Source organism: Onychomys torridus, chromosome 10 (genome assembly GCF_903995425.1).
Source record: "Onychomys torridus chromosome 10, mOncTor1.1, whole genome shotgun sequence".
In the NCBI taxonomy this organism is placed as follows: Eukaryota; Metazoa; Chordata; class Mammalia; order Rodentia; family Cricetidae; genus Onychomys; species Onychomys torridus.
In genome coordinates, this window is record NC_050452.1 from 94,192,201 (window position 1) to 94,214,050 (window position 21,850).

A 21,850-nucleotide genomic window follows, 5' to 3' on the forward strand; every position below is an offset into this window, starting at 1 on the left:
ATCTAGTGAATAAAAATTTGGTTATGACGGAAATAAGAATGTAGCTGTTTCATTTCAATACCTTCTCTTGTATTTGGATGAATATTCCCACTCACTATTTTTACTTATCATAAAGTAATACAGATAATTTAAAGTCACCACTAATTGCAGTTACTATATCAATGACTCAAATAAATCCAAATCCTATCACTCAGCAAGGTTAGAGTAAACCATGCAAGTTGGCATCAAACTCAGCCTGTGTACCACTTATCCTAGCACTTTATTTGCGACTCGATGAATATGAGGCCTTTTATGTGAGGCTATCTGGAGCTCCAATATCAGGGTTCTTAATGATAAAGCAAAATTGCTGTATAATCTGTTTCTAAGTAGCATACAAAAGAGGCTTAAAACAGACTGATCAATTTGTTTGATGTTAAGACAAGAACAAAAACGTTAGTAACAAGAATAATTTAGTTCATAAAAATGACAGCTTCCCAGATAAAACTGTAAGTGCTTTCCAACTCTCACTTCAAATTGTATTCACTCATTTCTATGACAGCCAAGTTATTTCTGACCTCTCTTTTCTTCTCCCTCTTCCCTCCCTCCCTTTGTCCCTCCCTCCCTTCTCCCCTCCCTCTCTCCATCTTTACCCCACTCTCTCCCTCTCTCTTTCTGTTTCACACACATACACACACACTGACATGTACATTCACATGCACATATAAACTCAAGAGAGAGAAACAGATAGAGGTACATATAGATTGATTGATTCTCACAAACAAAATGGTAGATTTTGTTAACTTGATTTCAAAGTCTAAATGGTGATTTTGAAGCATGTCATCCACAAATGTTACATGAATACCCCCTCCCCACTCATAAAACATTATAAATATTATTTTCACGCTAGGTCTTTAAATATCCAAGGTTGTCTGGATATATGTTTGATACTAAGATTAGAGTTAATTTTACCTTATCTTGCCTCAACTATGTATTGGACAGTCTATTTTTACTTCCACAAAGATGATGAAACTGACTTATACCTGGGACAATAGGAATTCTATGATGCTTTAAGAGACTATACAGTCATTAAAATTGCCCATTTCATGCCTTCCAATGAGGCCTAATGTCTCACCCGTTTATAACAGTGGCAGATGATTAGCAAAATAAGTTTCTCATTTTTAAAATTTCTTTCAGAAAAGATTTCCTGAAAATTTAGTACTAAAAAAAAATCTATTAATAATGGAATACAATGCTGCACTCACCAGGTTCAAACCCTATGGTATTTCTAGTACATAGAACAGGGGTCAGAACATGTATATATGTGGCAATGCATTTAAGAACTTCCTACATTCTTAAGAAAAGCAATAACTATGAAACATCATTCCTAGATACCTCTGTTGAGTGATGCAGAGCTGTTTATGTCTCCAGTAATGAAGGACGACTCTGACTGCTTCCGGACAGTGTCATTCCACATTCTCCGAATTCGGCTCTGAATTGAGAAGGGAGAAGGAGACAGTCTCATGAGAAAATGACTTTTCACACACATTTTAAAGTTAGTTTTCAAAGCTATGTGAGGTCTCTGTTCCTAGCAACTAGCAAAGAAACACTTCCAGAACAGTGGCATGAGAACATCAGTAATAAAATTAGTGATGCTATTTTTTTTGCCATTAGGCATTTTCATCGATGCCCATGCCATAACAAATAAAACTGGATAATGAAAAAGGCAAAGTACTATACCAGTGTATCCAAGTTAAACACAGAGATGTATATACTTCAGGAAACTTTAGTTTCAAAAGTAAAGCAAATTAAAAATTCAGACTCTCAAAAAAAAAAAATTCAGACTCTCATAAGAGTCTACTAACAAAAGAACACAGAATACTATTGAAAGATGCTGAAGGTACATTTTCCAGAAGTTTTTCAAGGAGACCAATGGCATCTCAGGGATTACCTACCTCCTGACTTTTCTTTTGAGGTGACAAAAGTAGATATCTCAGCTGTATTCACCACTTCAGGGTAGGGAGCTCTAGAGACACCTGAAAAGTCTTCCATTGTGATTTCTATTTCTAAATTCAGATATCCAAAAGGCAGATGACTCACAAAGAAAGTTTTAGTCTAGGGGAGAAGTTTTCTGTTTTATTGTGTTTTGCCATCTTATTAAATTAGGGATTAAATATTAAATATGCTCTTCTGAGAAGGAAACAACATACTTCCAGAGGCTGTTCCAGAGATAAAAGCCTTAGTAATAAACTTTGGAGCTACTAGAAGTGGACCCAAACTCACAAACTGGTCGTGTTCCCACTATATTTGAATAGCAGTAGTTAAGAGTATCTGGCAATTGAGTAAATCTTAAAATACATTGAGAGTTAGTCATCCATATTGGTACATAGCACACACTTCTCCCAGACTGAGGTGCAGACACATGGGCACGTGCATATACAGCAAAACTCAACATCATCAATGACAACAGGACATGTCCTAGACTACGGAGGTGGAAGAAACAATTACACCACATCCATACACTAAGATGCCACTTTACAGAAAGAGGAAATAACAGGCAATGTTGAAGGAGAAGATAACATGAGAGTAAATCGATGAAATAAGAAAATTCAGAATTTGGGGAGAGGCATACAGATGGTGGAGGGAGATGTCACATGGTGGGGAACACCAACTGGTGGGGGGCACTTTGTTTCCCAATCTGAATGTTGGATTCACTGGTGTTCATCCATTTAATATGCTTCACAATTTCATATTCATTATATACATTCTTTTATTTTTAAAGTGTTATATATTGAAAGGTGAATACATCCAAATACAATAAAATAAAGGATGGAGGATAAATAGCAAAACTATCACATATTGACCAAAGTGAGTAGAGCATTCTCTTGTTCCACACTATGAAATCTCCCTGTGTGTAGTCCTATAAATTGATGTTGGCCTGATTCCTGTATGATTAATCTATGGTAAGTTATTAGCACCAGGAAGTAAGTAAATGGTACCTGGGGTGAGGAGGACTCTGACTGTTTGTTTTGCCAGCCAGGCCCTCCAAAACTACAGTTACTATGGAATATTTATTACATATGGATAATATTTTATGTGTTATTTTTCTAAGCCACCCCACCATCTTTTCAAAGTAATCAAAATAAAATCTAAATTTGCACACACTCACCAATACTTTGGGATCTCTTGTGCTCTCCTATGACTTCATCTCCCATATTGCCTCACAATGTCAGGTTCTTCCAACCTGACTGAGAACTTTGTTAACTATCTAATGATGTTCTTCATACTCCTGAATTTGCCAGGTTCCTGGGCCTCAAGTGTCTCATATTATGTCTTCTGTCACCCTGAATTGTGCTTTTCTGAAATCCCTTTTCTGATAGAGAATACTGTTTAGATGTTGACATAAGTATCAACTTCAAAAAAAAAAAAATCTTTCTCCATGACTGAGTCTGAGTTCACCTAGGGACTTCACATTACCATTTAACTTCTTTCTCCAGCACCTCTGAAACATGATTTTAGTTTTGGTCTGTAAATAAATTCTTTTCTATCAGTATGAGAATTAACGTTCTAAAGTATAATGGAAGTTATCTTTTAACCATTTTATCCCAAGAGTCTCAAAGTTTTATGGCATTATACAGGAAGCATTCTATTTTAAATTCAAAAAATAAAATACATAGAAATTATTATTTTAGAGGCTCTCTGATGTAATATTGGTATTCCTATGACATAATTTTTCATTTATAATGGTGAAAAATTAACATTTCCTTACAAAAAGTCACAATTAATATTAAAACATATTTATTTGCTTTAAAAGGATTTTTGAGATTAATTTCTATTTTATGGGAGTTTTGCTTGTATGAATGTCTGTGTGCCATGTGTATGCAGTGTCTGTGGAGGCCAGTAAAGGAAATCAAACACCTGGGAACTGGAGTTACAGATGCCAAGTGGATGTTGGGAATCAAACCCAGAGGATCAGTGAGCCCTCCTAACCCCTGAGCCATCTCTCCATCCCCTAGATATTTACTCAGATAGACTATCACTTATGTAGGATCATTTTGTCACAACTAACAAAAATAAGCATTATATGATGTATAAAATATAATATAAACTACATTATAAACTGCAAAGGTGGGGCTGGAGAAATGGCTCAGAGGTTAAGAGCACTGGCTGTTCTTCCAGAGATCCCGAGTTCAATTTCCAGCAACTACATGGTGGCTCACAACCACCTATAATGAGATCTGGTGCCCTCTTCTAGCCTGCAGGCAGAACACTGCATACATAATAAATAAATAAAATATTAAAAAGGAAAAAAAAAACTGCAAAGGTGAAGAAAATATACAACTTAAATTTATGGGACATTCTACCCTGTAATAGGGAAACTAAAAAGTCACAGCACCTACCAATTTATCAAACTTTTCTTATTATTCAAAGTGTTTTGTGTGCGTTAGCTTAATCATGACAGCCTAAGAAAATACTACTATTGCTACCATTTTATACATGGGAAAACTGAGTAAATCATATTAAAACTTCGTTCTGACTAAAAGAAAAGTTAAATCCTGTAATCCTAGCTCTTATAAAGCTGAGAAAATAGGGTCTCAATTTATGGACCACATAATGAGACTCTATATAATAAACGGAAAAGAACAATAGGAAAAACTCTTTTTTTTTCTTTTTTGGTTTTTCGAGACAGTGTTTCTCTGTGTAGCTTTGTGCCTTTCTCATTTTTTTTAAAAGTCATGGCTAGTAAATGGTAAGACTAGGGTTCAAACTGTAGTGTTCTCTTTCATGAAGTTTATTGAACTGCATTGCTTATCTCATTCTCCAAAGGCATTGCTAAATATCAGATCAGTGTGTTGTAACTCAACTGAAATTCTTCAACATTATACTTTCATGGTGATATTTGTCAATAAAAATGATCATATGGTGATACGTAATGAGCTAGTCATGTGAACCGCTGCCCTAGTCCCATCAGGCCGGCCAATATGCAGACTCTAAGCCATTTTAATTTAAAAGCTGTTCAAACTGTTAATACAAAAGAGGGAGGGGCAGAAGCCATTCTGTAGGAATAACGTTACTGTTCACAAGAGGAGGATATTGCCTGAAGCATCATCCTGATTTGCCCTTATTCTTACCTTCATATTCATGTGTCTGACGCACAAACTGAATACTCTAAACTCATGAATCTCTGACCACTTGAGTGAACACATCTTTCAACCCCTAATTTGTGACTCTGAAACCTCAGAAAGTTATGCAAGTAACAGATTACATTTGAAGTGTTAATGATTACAGTGTTTGGACTAAGTTTTATGACTTGTGGTTATTAAGATATTTAAGATAGTCAGATACATTATGAAAGTTATAGGGAACTTGTCAAAATTTAGTGAAGATTATATTAGACTAATATTAGGCCTATGGTTTCATTTGCAAAATAAAAGTCCATTAGGTTTGAAGATAGTGTTTATGATCAACTTTGATTTATGAGTTCCACACTAGCTAGGTCTTTGGATCTATAGACAGTTGATATAGTTAAAATAACCAGATATGACTGGGTGGTAGAGGCACATGCTTTTGATCCCAGTACTCAAGAAGCAGAGGCAAGTGGATCTCTGTGAGTTCGGGGCCAGCAGGACAGGCTCCAAAGCTACACAGAGAAACCCTGTCTCGAAAACCAAAACCCAAACCAAAAACAACAACAAAAAACAAAACAAAACAAAAAACCAGATGTGTTTCCTTTGGAAATAAATTTTTATAGGCAAAAGGAATTGATTTTGTTAAAAGATAAAAAGGATTGTTTGTATAAACTTAATTTATTCAGCTTTATAAATAAATCCAACAATAAAGACATTTACTGGAATTGTAGATTGGAGGTACACTGTTTGCTGATCATGTGCAACAGTATTGGTTTGACATATACAATTACAAAAAAGAAGAAGAAAAGTGAACTCCTTATTTAAACTGTACTTATGTAGTTAATTTAAACCTTACTCAGAACAATCTAGACATTATCACATTTGCTACTAAACCACAGTCCTAATACAAATTCACTCATGATACACACTGCCCTACACTGTGGTCTTGGAAAATGGCAAACACTTTACCTACAAGCTTATAAAGTGTCCTTAGCCAGGGGCAATTTAGCAGTGTTTCCTACTGGACTTGGGGGAATGCCATAGAACATTCATGCCAAAGATGGTTTGGTGTTGTTCTTACATGCACTGGATCATTCAGTCTTCAAACACATAACACTTTGTGAAGTATAATTTTTTTCCTCAACATGTCATTGTTTTGCATTTTTTTCTTTTACATGTTTAATTCATTTATATGGCTGTTTTGGTTGCATATATACCTGTATACCACATGTGTACAGTACCTTCAGGGGTCACAACAGGGTTTTAGATCCTTTGGGACTGTGAACCACATCTAGATGCTAGGAATCAAATCTCGGTGTTCTGGAAAAGCAGTCAGTGCTCTTAACAGGTGAACCATCTTTCCATTCCCTCATATCATTTACAGTATGTAGCTTTTTACAGTATGTAACTGAGAATTATTATGTCCATTCAAATGTCTAAGACATTTGTAGATCATAAGTATAAAATACAACTTCTGTAAATTTCAGCTCTAGTAGCAAATTTCTTTCTCTGTTTGCTGTAGCCATTCTTGTGTCAATAGTAATTTTGTGAATTTAGACTACATTTCCCAATCTACACATTTTTACTTTAATTTTTCCTTTGAGAATTTCATGCATGCACACAATGTATTTTGACTAGATCTGTTCTCTACTCCAACTTCTCGTAGAACTCCCACGATGCTCCCTTCCCAAGTTCATATCCTCTTGTGTTGTTTGTCTGTTTGGTTTCCTTAGGATTCCCTGAGTCTAATTGGTGCTGCCCATCACTCAAATGGATGTTGGACTATTTAATGTAGCATGGCAGCATATGAGAGTCCCCATCTTTGAAGAACACTGACTGACTTTCTCTTCCCCATCAGTCATTATCTGGGGATGGCTCTGAAGTTGGAAAGGGAGTCTTACAAGCCCCACCCACATTCTGTATTTTCTGTAATTTTTAAATAAATTTTGTTCCTCCTGTTTCCTTACAGTCACACTGAAACCAAACTCTTGATGTGGCAAACACATGGGTTGGGATGATCAGAAACTGACAAATGGAAAGATTACTTCAGCTCAAGGAATCAGTTGTATTTACCTGGGAGCCTGTGGAGTACCGTCCTGGAGTTCGAGAACCAGATGTTTTCCCTGAGCCAATCGAACTCTCCGTGCTTTTCCCACTACAGCAATGCGTGCGCAAGCATTTCCCATACTCTTTCCGTACCTAGCCAATGAGATGTTAACTTCTATTAGAGTGTCATCCATTTCAGCTAAGAAGTAAGGTATAACGTGTATATGAGCTTTCATTTTCAAGAACATAACTACTTCCTAACTCCACAGAAACAAAAATTGTGGATCATCTATATCCAGTATAAAACGGTAAAAACCATGTTGTCAAGCTTAAACTTCATGCCACTGTAACCTTTGTAAATACAAATACTGTACCAGTAACACCCAGTGGTATTACCCCATAATTCAAAGACCAAATAGTTGAAAATTTCAAGACATTGTTTTTAGCTTTATTAATTTTAGAGCATGACCTATTGGTTCAACAGTATTTTAACTATTGTTCTTTAGATAAAAATCAGTGAGAAAGTTGAAAAGTGAGGTTGAGAAGAGAAGAGACCGAAAAGGAGAAAATGATTTAATATTTAAAGACAGGAAAAGGAACTGTAGTAGCCTAAGCATGTCATTTAAATCTATATTTCTTCTTCATTTTTTTTTTCTTCTAAGGTTGAAATTTGAAGACTTAGAGTAAAAATTTTGAAATATTTTAATATACTTCCATAAAATTGTTCTCAATAATTATACATAAATATAGTTACTTTAAAAAAAAACAGCCCTGAAGAATAAATTCTTAATCCATCAAAATACTGAGAGAATAAAGATGAATGTCTCTACTTCCTGACTGAGGACCTGGCATGGCAGCTGTCTTACACTCCCCAAACCACACTCATGCCTTCACTTCCATGAAATACTGTCTCATCTTAAACTGTGAGCCCAAATAAATTCTTTGTCCTTAAATTGCTTTTTTCCAGTTATTTCATCACAGTAAGGAAAAAAAATTACTTAGTACCAATAGTAGAAGGTAAGTACATAGCTTAGAAATAGAACACTTGCTTAGTATGAACCCAGCATCCATACTCACACATAAAGAACAGGGACAGAGAAACAGGTAGAATTAAACACCAATGAAGAGTGCCCTGGTGGGCATGGGTGATGGGAACCAAATAAGACTTATCAAAGATAGCTATGAGATAGCAGTGAAAAGGAAGTTTAGAATTATTCTGTTTACAAGATAAAGTTGAGAAAAGATAAGAAACAAGAGAGAAGGTGGCATTCTGTTCTAACACTATGTGGCAAGTGAAGAGCATATTATTAGGATGGTTATTAAATAATCAATAGAATATCTGCTTGGTGTTGATTATTCTTAAAATAATGTGGCAATAACTTGATTACAATTTAGGAAGCCTTAAAATAATCCTTAATCAAAGACACATGTGATTGAATAGTTTGAAAATTTGCATTAAATTTGGAAGCATTTTTAAGAACTTTAATGTCTTTTAATCTCACTTTCTTTGTCTAGTGCACCCAGCCAAAGATTGTATTTCCTTAATCCAGAGTGTTTTTTGATTGGAACAAATATGGTAGTAGAAGAAAAAAGAGAAGACAGAAATTTGGAGAAGCATTCTTCTTCCAGTTACCAAAGAAATATTACTAGATAAGACATAGGAGTTCACTGTGAATTATTTGCATTTTACAACAAAGATTAAATATTCTGCACTGATTTTATAAAGAACCAGCAAATCTAGAGATATGATAATGCCAACCTCCATGCCAGCTGTATTGCTACAGGATTCAGTGTACTACCTCTCTTTTGCTCTCATATAATTTAAAATGTTCAGCATATGTCTTAATGAAAATGATTAACTTGGGCCATGTCCATAGAGTATCTAATCTCCTTCACATGTCATCGGATAATGCTAGCTGATTTCAGGCGGGTGTCTAGAATATTGAGGACAGAAAAGAAAATAGATCTTACTTATAGAATATTTTCCATACTCTCACATCAGAATAAATAAATAAATAAATAATGAATAACTGAATTCATAAAAAAGGCAGCAGTGACCAATCTTACTGTAGCCAGTGTCAGTATTGTTGATAGACCACACAATCCATGTTAGAAATGAATTTCTATTTACGAGTTCAATCAACAAGTAACCTCACCCAATATAAAATCTCAAAAGTGAATAACATATATTTAGCCACAACAAGTAAGCAATTGTAAGAGCAAAGTTGTATTAGTGAAATTTAATCAGAAAGCTTTTAAAGCTATTTCTGCAATGACAAAGCCAAGTATTTGACTATTTCTGTAAGAAAATTTGTATATTTGCTGATGCTGAGGCATGTTCTTGACACTAAAAAAAATGCTACCCATTTTTCTCTTAATACAAAGAAAATGATGATTATTTATTATAAATATATGTTCTCAATCATGGCTTAGTAAATATATCCTTTAAGTGCCATACAGTCAATACATTAGTGTGAATTTGTCCCCTGCAAAGTTCATCTGTTGGAAACTTAATCCCCAAATTAACGTGTCAATGGTATCAGAGGCAGAGTCTCTGGGAGGTAATTAAAAGTAGATGAGACCCTGGGGTGGCAGTGGAGGAAGGCCTCCCTGCTAGCTGCTTGGTCTAGCTTGTCATAGGATGAAGACCACACAAGACTAAAACCCCAACAGAGGCTTCTCCATCTCCAGAAGGGTGAGATAAAGAAGTTCAGTCCTTTATAATTACCCAGTCCTTTCCCTTACTGTTTGCCTTCCTCTTCCTCTTCAAACCCATCAAATGCAGCTAATTACTATCTGGTGGCCATACCCAAGTGCTCTACTTCTGGGTACACAAGCTAAAAGTTAAACTGTCTTTCCCTCATCCCCGAGAAGTTTAACTGGTACTTTCTGCAGTGTCCTGTTTTATGGAAAGTGCATAGAAGTGATACAAGCCACATCCAAATGGTTTTCACAAGATTCTTTCATTCCCAGGCTAGCTGCAGGATGTCATCAACATGATGATTACAATATTATGTGCTGGGGAGTGGTTAAACCTTTATCAAGCTTGTGTCTTTATGGGGTATTTTATCTATTGGCTCATTGAGTGAATATAAACATTATAATGAGTTGAGCTACTGACATTTTGGGGATATCATTTGACAGACTTCATTCATCCAGTTCTAGCCAGTCTTTGTGGTGAATTTGACTCCACTGGCATAAACCTCATCCACTCAATGTGTATTCTAAATTTCAGAGTCTGGCTGATGATTATTAATCTATACTGTATTTGTGACCATAGGGAAACACTATAGACATTTACCAGCTAAAATTGAAATACAATAAAATTCTGTCTTATTTTTCCCCCTTGTTCACCTTAATAAGTTGACATGAATCTTAATGTCTGTTTTGGACAGTACTTTGATTTTTAGTCTTGAATAAAGAAATCTTAGAGATAGAGATAATTAGTTCTAATTTTTCCTGTTTACCAAACAAAATTAAAGTCTTAGTATTACTTCCTGACATTAAAATATTTGCCACTTCATTTTGGAAGCCATTTCTTTAAATGTTTCATAATTATTTTCATTACCTCCATGTCACATTTGAGAAAACTTGGATATGAGAAGGTTAATTAACTTGCTAAAAATCAGAGAACTTTTAAATGGAGGTCCTAAGCCTGAAACCCAGGCAATCTGGCTAAGGCTCCATGTAATAAAACCTACAGAGACATTTTTAATAGAGTTGAAAAGTATCAGAATGGAAATTCAATCTTATGGTTTAAAAAAATGAAACAAGATATTTAATTACTAAAACTGGCTTTTTAGTGAATTATTTTATTCCCTTATCAATACAAAAAATCAGAAAATGAACCTATTCCATGATTTATATTGAGAAATTACTGTCTAAAATACAACTTCCATTTTTCTCCCCATGGAAATACAAACAAGTCTTTAAGAAAGCACTTTTTTTGAGCATTGAACAAATAACAAAATATGGTTTTGTTAACTTGAACACCCTTTCTAACTATTATATTCTTACTTTGTATATACATTGTCATTACTAGTGTAAAAGTAAATGAAGTAATACGTTACATTTGTTTTTTGAGAAAGTAGAGTAATATTTCATTAAAACAACAATAGCAAAGAATGCTATATGTGAGTAGGGAGTGGATCCTTTACTATCATGAAATACCGGCCATTTGATTTTGAAAAACTGTAGCTTACCTTCTTCTGTAGGACACAGTGGAAAATGAATATAAACATTCCCTGTAGAGAATTGAAAATGGTGAAGAGATACGCCATGATGACTGTGCTTTCATTAATATACATGAGTCCAAAGGCCCAGGTCAATCCTAACAGGCAGAGAAGAGCTATTGCACCTATAACCCAAGACCTGCAGAGAGAGGAGAAAATTCAGAGTTATCAAATAATTAGTCCTGAGTTAATATAACCATGTCCTATCAATGATACTGACACTGAAAAAAAGTTATGGTAAGTTTTAATGACAGAAAATGTAAGACAAGTGGTATGTATAAGTGCTTTAAGATTTTAATGAGACTATAAGTTATCAAGCTTGAGGTGATATACATGGATGAAAATGTTATGAACACAGAAATTCATTTAAGCAAAAGAAGATTTGTGCCATAAATTATTCATGTGTTTGCAATACATATGCAAATGATATGGATATGTAATTATGGTGCATGGGAAAGGAGAAAAAGTCTTAAAAGTTACATCAGTCTTCACCAGACTCCTTAGTATATTTGCTGAGTGCATTCAGTCCTTAATGCTTCATCTAATATGTTTGTACTTCATTTTTCCAAATTTCCTTTTTTCCCTATTAAAAATTATTATACTTGTTGGAAAAAACTAACTCTGACTAGAAGGAACCAGTATTAGAAGCACATATTTAGAGATGAACAGGCCCATTTATCTAATTCGATAGACATGTAGAGCAAGTGCAGCAAACAGTAGGGTAAAAGAGGAAGTTCCACTCTACCGGTAATACCTTTTAGCTTTTGGGTACTATCTTGTTGATTGTGTTGGACTAGGTTTTTAAAAATGAGGCCTTTAACCTCTTTATAGGCCTAGGATGTCTTCATCTCTCACAAGTGTCTACAGACTGGGCAGAGGATGAAGTTGAGAATGGGGATGGAGTGGTATGAATGGAGTATCATAGCAGGAAAGGGAACTGTCACCTTTACTCCATTTGCCTAGTTTCCTCCAAGCTGTCATGTTTACCGGTCATAAGTGGGTGACAGAGGTTCACATGTCTGTGATCATGCTACACGTTTATGAGGAACACAAAATGAGTTGTTCTGATAGAGGGGGCTCTAGTAACTGGAAACGGAATCCTTCTTAACTTTGGAAGTAGAAGGGAAAATAGGACTCAAAGCATCCAAGATCCCTACACATTCACAGGCCCATGGTTTACTATCCCAGAATCCCTTCTTGACCACATCAAGTTAACGTTTCTTTTCAGTACACTATTATTTTTCATTTTTCAGGTTCAAGGAGGAAATAGTTGGGGGAGATTGATTCTTTGCAAAGAGAAGAGGAAAACTACATAATTCAACATAATCTGAATTCAATTATTTTGTCTTTTTAAATATTTTAAGATATGGTCTCAGAGTCTTATTAAAACAGATTATAAGTATTGTTATAATACTTCAACACAATTAGGCATTGTATTTCAGTTTTAATTGTCCACTAACTATGTCAGGTTCGTTATAAAACTTCCAGACTATTGAATAAAGGAGGTTTGATCTTGCATTTGGCACATTTGCTTATATGAATTAGAAAACACCTTAAATGTTAATATTTATTTCACAACTGAATTCCAATATATGGAAACATACAAACAATAGCTCTCAGGTTCTTACAGATATCCAAAAAAGGAAAAATGGAAAGAATCATCGTTAAATAAAGGGAAAGTGTCTACTTAGATCTAGAAACCAAAAGATGGCACAAAATACTGACGTCAGCAATTATCCAGTAGAAAACACAATGGACCCAAGGGTTAAATGGTCTAGAACTGTATTGCGCTCTAATTTCCAAAGAAGGAAATAAGCAAAAGCATGAAGAAGAAAGTGTGATGGGATTGGGGAATGGAAACAAAGGACTCTTCACCAGAAGAACAAACTGAACGTCTACAGCAAGGTAGCCCACAGGTGGCCAATCGGAGTTGATTCTTGCAGGACATGTAAGTTTTGAAATTTAGGCAAATACCCAATTGTTACCATTATCTCTCCATTTGTTAGACTGGTACAGACTTGTAAATTTGATTCAGAAATTTCAATGTATTTATAAGCAATTAGATTATCCATCATGATACAGGTGCCAAATTTCAAAGGGAAAAGTTTATATATGTAAAATTTAAAATTTAAAGGGCCTTTCCCCGCTTTTATAGATATAGTTAATACAGGAAATCACTAATGCTAATTGCAACTGGGTAGTTTCTTATCCATAAAATCATTTTAAAGATTCACTACTGCATCAGAAAACAATTTAAGATGAATGACACCTGAATGAACAACAGAAATTTGGACATGCACAGCAAGGAAGAGCACGTCCCAGTCTGAGGAGCTCTCCATGAGAGAGAGACAAGTCTGTACCACAGAAAAGTGCTGTTACTGCGGCACTGAACTCAAGTGACATCCCATTAACAGAGGTGAAGTAGGACTCTTTTTCCTTCCTGGCAGTACACCTGCAGGACTCTGCATGTGAATTGCACGCCAGTGTCTCCTGCACAGTTTGCTCTTCTGCCTCAATGTGAATGACAGAAGCTCTAGAGATCTCTCAGTACTGATCTGACAGCTGCTGGTTCATGGGACCACACTGATAAACGCAATTTATCAGCCATTCAGGTCATTCTTACTTGATGAAGGGTCTGTTATCCTCATAGCTAAAGAATGCATAGACATAAAGACAAGAACACCAACATTAGCATTTTATGATAAAGAATTTCATGTGAAAAAATACCCTCCTAGTTGCTTCACCAAAGGCTTTTATTCCCCACCTCCCTAAAAGGTATCATAACCTTTCCTTTATATCCAGGAGGTAAATCCGAAAATGACCATGAGAACTTAAATACCAGGGAAGAAAATCAATTTTACAATACTGCAATATCCCATATGAGACTCAGCAATTCCATTTTTTTCATCATGTGCTCACATTACTTGTGACTTGACAGAGACATTTATTTCTTAGAGATCACATTTCTCTAGAGAATGAGAAATTTTATGAGCAATCTGAAAAAAAGGCTTGGGGGCATGCTTAAAATGATAGATATCATGTCACTTAAAGGTATCCCTTATTCTGTAATATTAGTAGATAAGATGACTTAATTATGGACAATATGCCTCTAAGTAATTTTAACATAGAGGTTATGATTAACCTGAGTTAAATCTGATCATTACAGCTCTTTTTTTTCTTTCTTCTTGCCAGAAGCAATATATTTTCCTGCATTATGAATACATAAATAATGTTCTCAGAAAGGCCCATCTGTGATGAACTTTGAATAAAGAGAACCACTGATAAAAACTCACTCTCCAGAATGATGAGACAGTAAATATTGACATGAGAGGGAGTAGGAGTCTGGTATGTGAAGCCGCCTTGCCTTGGGTTTACATACATCGCAACTCACTCATTTACTACACATCTGACGGTAGGCAGAAGCTAACTAACTTGTAGCTGTGTCAGTTTAGGTGTCTATAAAGTGGTCATAATTAGAATATAAGTGTTATCTACATTATTCTTGTAAAAAAGCAAGTTTTTATCTGAGCAATAAAATTTTTAATATTACTAGACTATCTAAAGCTAACCTTAAACTGAAAAAATATTAATATAAAACTTCTTACCCAAAGGAGAAAATTCTCAATATAAATATTGAGTAGCTAAATGCCTGATAAGATATTTAGGAAGTAGTATGATGCGGGGAAAGAGATGTGACTGAAATAAAACAGTAGATGAAGCAGGGAGTGAATGAAATTACGTACTCCATGTGGTGAGTGCTAATCACAACTGGCAGCTTACATTTATCAAAACAGAACAACGTTTATACTTCCATTTCTAAGGCACACCGGTCATAACGCAAATGATCCAAAAACCTCACACAGGTGGTACATATGAATCTAGATGATACAGTTCTAGAAAGTACCACCATCGCAGAAAAGTTCTATTGGATAATGCTGAATCTGGACAGTTTAAGAACATTTTAGGCCAATAAATATAATTGTAAGAGTTCTTTGAATTATGCCATAAAATGTGAAGACAGAATAATGTCTGTTTGCTTGCTATAATGTACCCAGGTAGAAAATCGTGTATTTATTATATAAGTTATAAAAAAATGGCAATATTTACAGTTATATTCATCCCCATTGCATCAGTATATTCTATCTATGAGATAGATACAGGATTGGAATTATATTCTACTGTAATGAGTCAAGAACAGTGTCAAGCAGGTAGATACAGTGGTTTGCATATAGAGACACAGGCAAAATCACCTTACAATATTGTATCAAGGTTTACAAATGTTTAAAAATTAAAATAGCCAGCTTGCAGTAGGACTACTGATATGTCAAATATTATTTTGTGTATGAAATGTCACAAGAGAGAAATCAAAGAGGGATTCAGCAATCTCTTCAGCAGTGTGAGGAACATCAGCTGCTTCAGCAAGCAGAATCTGCTAAAACCAGTTTCTCTCAGCTCCTGCAGATGCGTGTTGAGCAATGTTCACTGGGATGTGGACAGAAGTGAGTGTGACATTTCTAGGTCTCACTAATTAAGCAGTTGGATTGGGGCTTCCTCTTGTATTTGTTCTTCCCTTTGACTAGGAGAAAGACACAATAGAGCCTCAGATACAGAAGTAAAAGCTTCTTAGTAATGCTGAGTTGATGCATGAGATTTAGGCCACCTGCCCCTAGACTCCCAGGGAAAATAATTTAAACCACTGATTTTTGGTATATTTTGGCTTAACTTGTGTAATAATTAACATGTAATTTTTTATCTTTTAGAATTCTAAGCTTAAATTTAACATAAAAATTCTTACTTACAGACAAAAAGAAACATTTGTGAGTTACACTAAAACACAACATTATTAACATACAATGATTTTAATTCTACAGATCACTTTAGACAGCCTATGACAGCAAGTTTCAGCATTTGTGGGGAGCAGGTCTTACATTAGTTTAGAGAAGTTAGGATTATTATCTCTCTCCAAATCCAAATTAACAGGTGACAATGCTGTTCTCACCACAGAAAAGCTATAAATGTTTGATTTCCTTACTTGCATTTTAAAGCATATTTATAGACTAGGCTTATAACATTGAATAATTTTCATTTTTGTTTTTTGTCATTGATAAACAGTAGTCCCATTATTGGCTGTATGACTAATTTCACTGTAATTATCTTAAGTTTTTATGGTATTATGGATACTCAACTGTAAAATGTTATTGGTGGAAATTAACAGATCCTTATGGGTTATATTTTAATTTATGTTAAATTATTGAAAGTGAAGTAAATATATATCCTAAGACAACCCTGTTTTAAAAAGTTTTTCTTTGGGAAAGTTTTTTTTTTTATTCTCTGTGATACTTAAAATTTTATTTTAATTGTACTGCCAAATTTACCCAAAAGTGATATTGAGAATATTTACTTGCTTCTGTCACTTGACAACAATTACATATATATTTGAAAAAAACACAAGCCATATAAAAAGCTATTAAATTATAACTTTATAATCACTTAGCTCAATGTGAATTTTCAAGGCAGGATCCTTAATCAAAGCATTAACTTATAACCTAACCAAATTATGAAATAAGTGACAGTATCAGTATAGATAGATGATGTATAGACAGAGACATGAGTAAATCTAGTTAATTCCAAGATATTCTTTCTCTTTCTTTAGAAGTTATTGAACTATGCAGAGAATTATTTTGCACATATGCTTTTGAGAGAAATTCTACTTGGAAACTAAAGCTTTAAAGGTAATAAATTATTTAAAGAGTTAAAAAAAATCCCCTTCCATTATAGTTTCCTACATATCTTTAGACAGTACTACATAATTTTTATGCCAGGTAGGCGTAAGTGTGAAGCGAGATGGAGTTGGAGAAATACGTTTGAGGGTTTAGTCCTCACATCCAAAGATCTGATCACTGAGAAGTCGCAGTATATAATGAAATAGGAAGGACTCGGGCCAAACTTGAATCCTGTCCACTTGGAAGTCAGTGCACTTAGGAATGATTTTTGAATTAAATGTTTGCTTCATGGAGCCAAAGGGTTGTTGCGATCCTGGCTGGTCTCCTGACATTTCCAGATTTAAAGTGGAATTATTGCTCTCCTGACTAACAAAAAAAGACTAACTTCAGCAAAGAAATAAAAATTCTCCTTTTCTTCAATTTTTTTGAATGACTGATTAAAAAATTGGGTGAGGAAAATTTTTATATTTCAATATTTATACCACAGTACCATGGAAAATGTTTAATCAGCTAATTAGCTAGGACTGAATCCCTAGCTTCTCTGCATTTCTTTTTCAAATGTATTTTATGTCAATGGGACAGCCCCACCTGAATTTGTGCTATTATCACTTTGTGTACTACTATAGGAAGGTTAATAGGGAAAGATAGTTAGAGTTAATTCAGAAGTCTAAGTAAATAAAGATGACGGTTCTTTCATATTTATACCTTTAAATCACTAAAGATTAAACACATTAAAATTCTTAGAAAATACTGAGTGTATAATATTAATATCAATAACAACAGTATTAACAAAATTATATTTTAAGTATAGATTTTTATTGTTGTTGAATTATTACTGTCAAAGCTGTATTCCTTACCAAGAAGAGAAAAAATTGAACTGAATCAATAAAACAAATAATTTAAAATATAATATAAAAATTTATTCCTATAACTCTCTGTGGCTGCAACAAAATTCAAGAATTAGAAGCAAAACACCAAAACGGAATCTTCAGTTTGCAATTAAGAAGAACTAAATAAATCAGAATCAATAAATGCCAAATCAATGACTTAAAAATTTGACCATAATATTTCTGTAGTTGAATGTTATGTAAAATTTTATAACTCAGTATCACCTGATCAAAATAATATATGGGTAAGGACCTGTGAATGCAATAAGGAGAAAAACAATGAAAAGTTAAATGATCTATAGGAACTTCTTTCTTAGTAGCAGTTAGCATTTTCACCTGTCAAATGTATGAGCCAATCACTTGGTAGGTGACAAGAAAATAGAGTATGAAATTTGGGCTTCTTCTAGTGGAAATGAGTAAGATCACTTATTTCTTGATGCTATTCTCATATTGATGACATGTGAAAAGCTGAAAGCAAGGACTTCTAAATCAGCCTGCTGAGTCTCAATGCCTTCTAGGTGCATTATCAACTACAATTTAGGCTAATAACAGAAATTCCCAACAGGTAACAGCATTTTATCTCCAAATACACCTGACTATATACCTTTCTTGATGGGGCTGCTGTGTGTGTTGAATGTAAGAACCCAGAATGTTTGAGCATGTGAATAGGTAAACACTTGGAAAGACACAAAATTAAATATGAATGTACTATATAATATTTGTTATTACACATATTTTGTGTCCTTATATTGTGACCCTGTGGACTCTAAAAAGAGACTGGAGAGAAAACACACACACACATACACACACACACACACACACACAAACACAAACACAAGGCTTTCCTGGCTCTCCTTTAATTCTTTTACAGAAATTCAACAGAAATCAAAGGAGGATACAATAATCATTGACTATTTCTGAGATGACTTTTTAAAAACATTTACATGTATATAGGAAAACTACCTAAAATTCCATTTTCTTTTAGATACTAAGTTTAGACTTAGAAAACATTATGGATTCTCATATTCTAAATTGAAATAGTGTTATGTTCAACTTGCTAATGAATGTTGAAAGATAAGCCTAGAATTGTCTGGCAATTAGATCATAAAATTCATTGTGCCTCAGTGTTCACAAGTCTACTGGGCTGCTGTGATGGTTCAGTAAATGGAATCACCACAAAGGAAGGAAAGACATAAAACCACACGGGAAATGTTCATGAAAATTTTTAACAAGTGTACTATAGACTTGGACTCATCTATGTTTTATATTTATGGCTTAAAAAGAATTGAATCCTTGAAATAGAAAGCGCAAATAAATTACAATGTATCTATATAAAGACAAAATTATATTTCTAAATATTTTATCATCTACTGCATTAAAAATGCTCCTTTAGTCATAGTTCAAGAACCATAAAATACCAGTTACTTGTTACCATTGGTATTTATAAGTAAAGTTTATAGTGCTTCCTTCTTTATTTTTGAGATTATAATATAATTATAACATTTTCCTCTTCCTTTTCCTCCCTTCAAATCCTCCTATTGACCTCTCCCTGCTCTCCTTCAAACTTATGGTTTTTTACACTAATTGTCATTGCCAGTGTGTGTGTGTGTGTGTGTGTGTGTGTGTAGTCTGTTGAGTTGTTATAATGTTACATGTGTGTCTTTCCTGCTCATAGCTTTTCTTAGTTGCCCATAGTTATTCACTTGCGGTTGAGGCCCAGTGGTTTTACACTGTTACTGTGGCATGTCCACTGATGTTGTCTTTGTTCAGCTGACATCTGGACAGTCATGTCAGTAAGACTTTATGGGAACAGCTTCTGACATTACTAGAAGACAGTTTCATTTACATCGATCCTCTGGTTCTTACAATCAAACTCTCCCTTTTCTACAATGTGCCCTGAGCCTCAGTTGTGGGAATGTTCTGTAGATATAGCCATCGGAACTGCGCTCTGTAATGCTGTGTTTAGATTAGCAGTGCTCACTTTGTCACTGTTGGAGGTCCCACTTGGTTTTAGCTTTAGTCTGAGTCTTAGAACTCACAAATTCCTAAAAACTGGAGACTCTAGTGTTGATTATATAGGGTCATTGGAATATAAAGCGATGAAATACCATGAGGTGTTACACACTCTCTGGATTTTTAGTCAACTCAGATGATGTAGAAATCTTTCAAATAACTAAAATACACAATGAAGTTAATAATTTTCAATGTCCTGAATGTGATTTCGAGGTTGAATTTCAGATATTATGTACCCTGATTCACAAAGTGTTATCACTTTCCTTTTCACAGAGTAGAAACAGAAACATTCGTCATATTTCTATAAACAATCAGACATTGATTATAATAACAAATATAAGGAAAGTATAACCAACTATTCAAAATATACCTTTATTCGGTAATGATTCCTATAAATGAAACTATTGGAGACATAGCCACAAGCAGGAAGCTGACAAGTTTACCTAATTTTGGACAAGTATTTTGTTCTTTATAAGCCTCATTTTTTGCATGTTAAAATTTGCATACTCCAAATTGTAATAGAGGCATATGAAAATGTTCTATGAATGCACAAACACAATCCCATGTTTCACTGGATGATATGAGAAAGCTAAACTTGATTGATAGACGTGTTCTGGCAGTTTGTATGCTAAAGAAATGTATTTCACAATTTAAAAAAAAGTACTGAAGTTTTGTAAGCCTCAGTTTATTTTTCTCCATCATCAGTAAGCTTATTTGGATATGTTATGTCTGAAAGAATAAAATGTAGAGGTTTTATCAGTTAGTCAGGATACTGAAGGTTCATCTTGAATATGTAAATGCGTAATTCATCATATGCTGGAAGATCAAACAAATAAAGAGGTGCACAGGGGCATGGTTGACCTGAGTTAAAATTTTAAATACACCGGTTCTCCTGTCTAAATAACTGTGCATGTAATACAACTATAATTAAAAGAAGAATACACTCTTAACAATTATTAAAAATCTGAAATCTAAAATAAGTCCTTAAATAATTAAGACACTTTGGCCATAGATGATGAAAATCAACATTCTAATTCTTATAGATAATGAGCAAGTTACAGCAATAAGGCAGTAAAGGTAAAGGGGCATGAATTATGTTCATGGGACCAAAAAGAAGCACAGGGCAAAGGTTCCAGGCAGGAGGGTAGCAGTGGAATTTGGCAGGAAAAGGAAATATTCAGTAAAGTGTTTTTGGAAACTGGGATCACAGTGAGACTTCCAAAGAGAATAAACATAAGATGTGAATTATAAAACTCTAAGATAAATGCAATATACTATAGAAAGTAAAATGGAGAAAATGGTTTTCACTCCTGCTTTTAAGAATTTCTCTTGAAATTTGTAAAAAAAAAATACAATAGAGGAAAAAGTTGATACTTTAATATAATGGCACAGATATATGTACACACACAGGATAAAGAAAAGTTATAGGAAGTTATTTATTAGGCCAATCATCTCATTAACAATTCATTAAAAAAAGAATCCAGTAGAAAAAAATGATCTTAATAATCTAACTATGTAAGGGTTTGATTAATACTAAAGAGATTATTTTTGCAGCATATACTGGTAGCATGAGCAATATTTTATAGACTTTTCTGCCACTAATCAAATAATAAGCAATGAAGTCAATGAAAGTAAAAACAAATCAACCAAATGAATAAATAAATAATCATAAGACAATTAAAAATTGAATAAATGCAATGTCAATCACTTTTACAAAGAAAACATACCAGTTTTCAAATTATATTTTGGTATACACAATAAATTAACACTTAATAATATAAGGAATTTTGCCAATAAATGGTTTCTATTTATGCTCCTTCTTTATTTTCCTAATATCATAATTA

At 34.1% G+C, this 21,850-nt stretch overlaps 1 protein-coding gene across 24 annotated transcripts in view; it reads right to left on the reverse strand.

Annotated features, from left to right (window-relative positions):
• Adgrl3 (adhesion G protein-coupled receptor L3) overlaps window positions 1-21,850 on the reverse strand; it is a 763,485-nt gene that overhangs the window by 53,209 nt on the left and 688,426 nt on the right. For 16 of the 24 annotated variants that reach the window (XM_036200955.1, XM_036200954.1, XM_036200934.1 and 13 more), the window contains 4 exons: window positions 14,007-14,033; window positions 11,354-11,522; window positions 7,179-7,304; window positions 1,372-1,468 (listed from right to left, as the gene is read on the reverse strand). In XM_036200955.1, the coding sequence (XP_036056848.1) occupies window positions 1,372-1,468; window positions 7,179-7,304; window positions 11,354-11,522; window positions 14,007-14,033 (419 nt within the window). The remainder of the gene's footprint in view (window positions 1-1,371; window positions 1,469-7,178; window positions 7,305-11,353; window positions 11,523-14,006; window positions 14,034-21,850) is intronic. The other 8 variants (XM_036200946.1, XM_036200943.1, XM_036200945.1 and 5 more) reach the window with 1 other exon arrangement.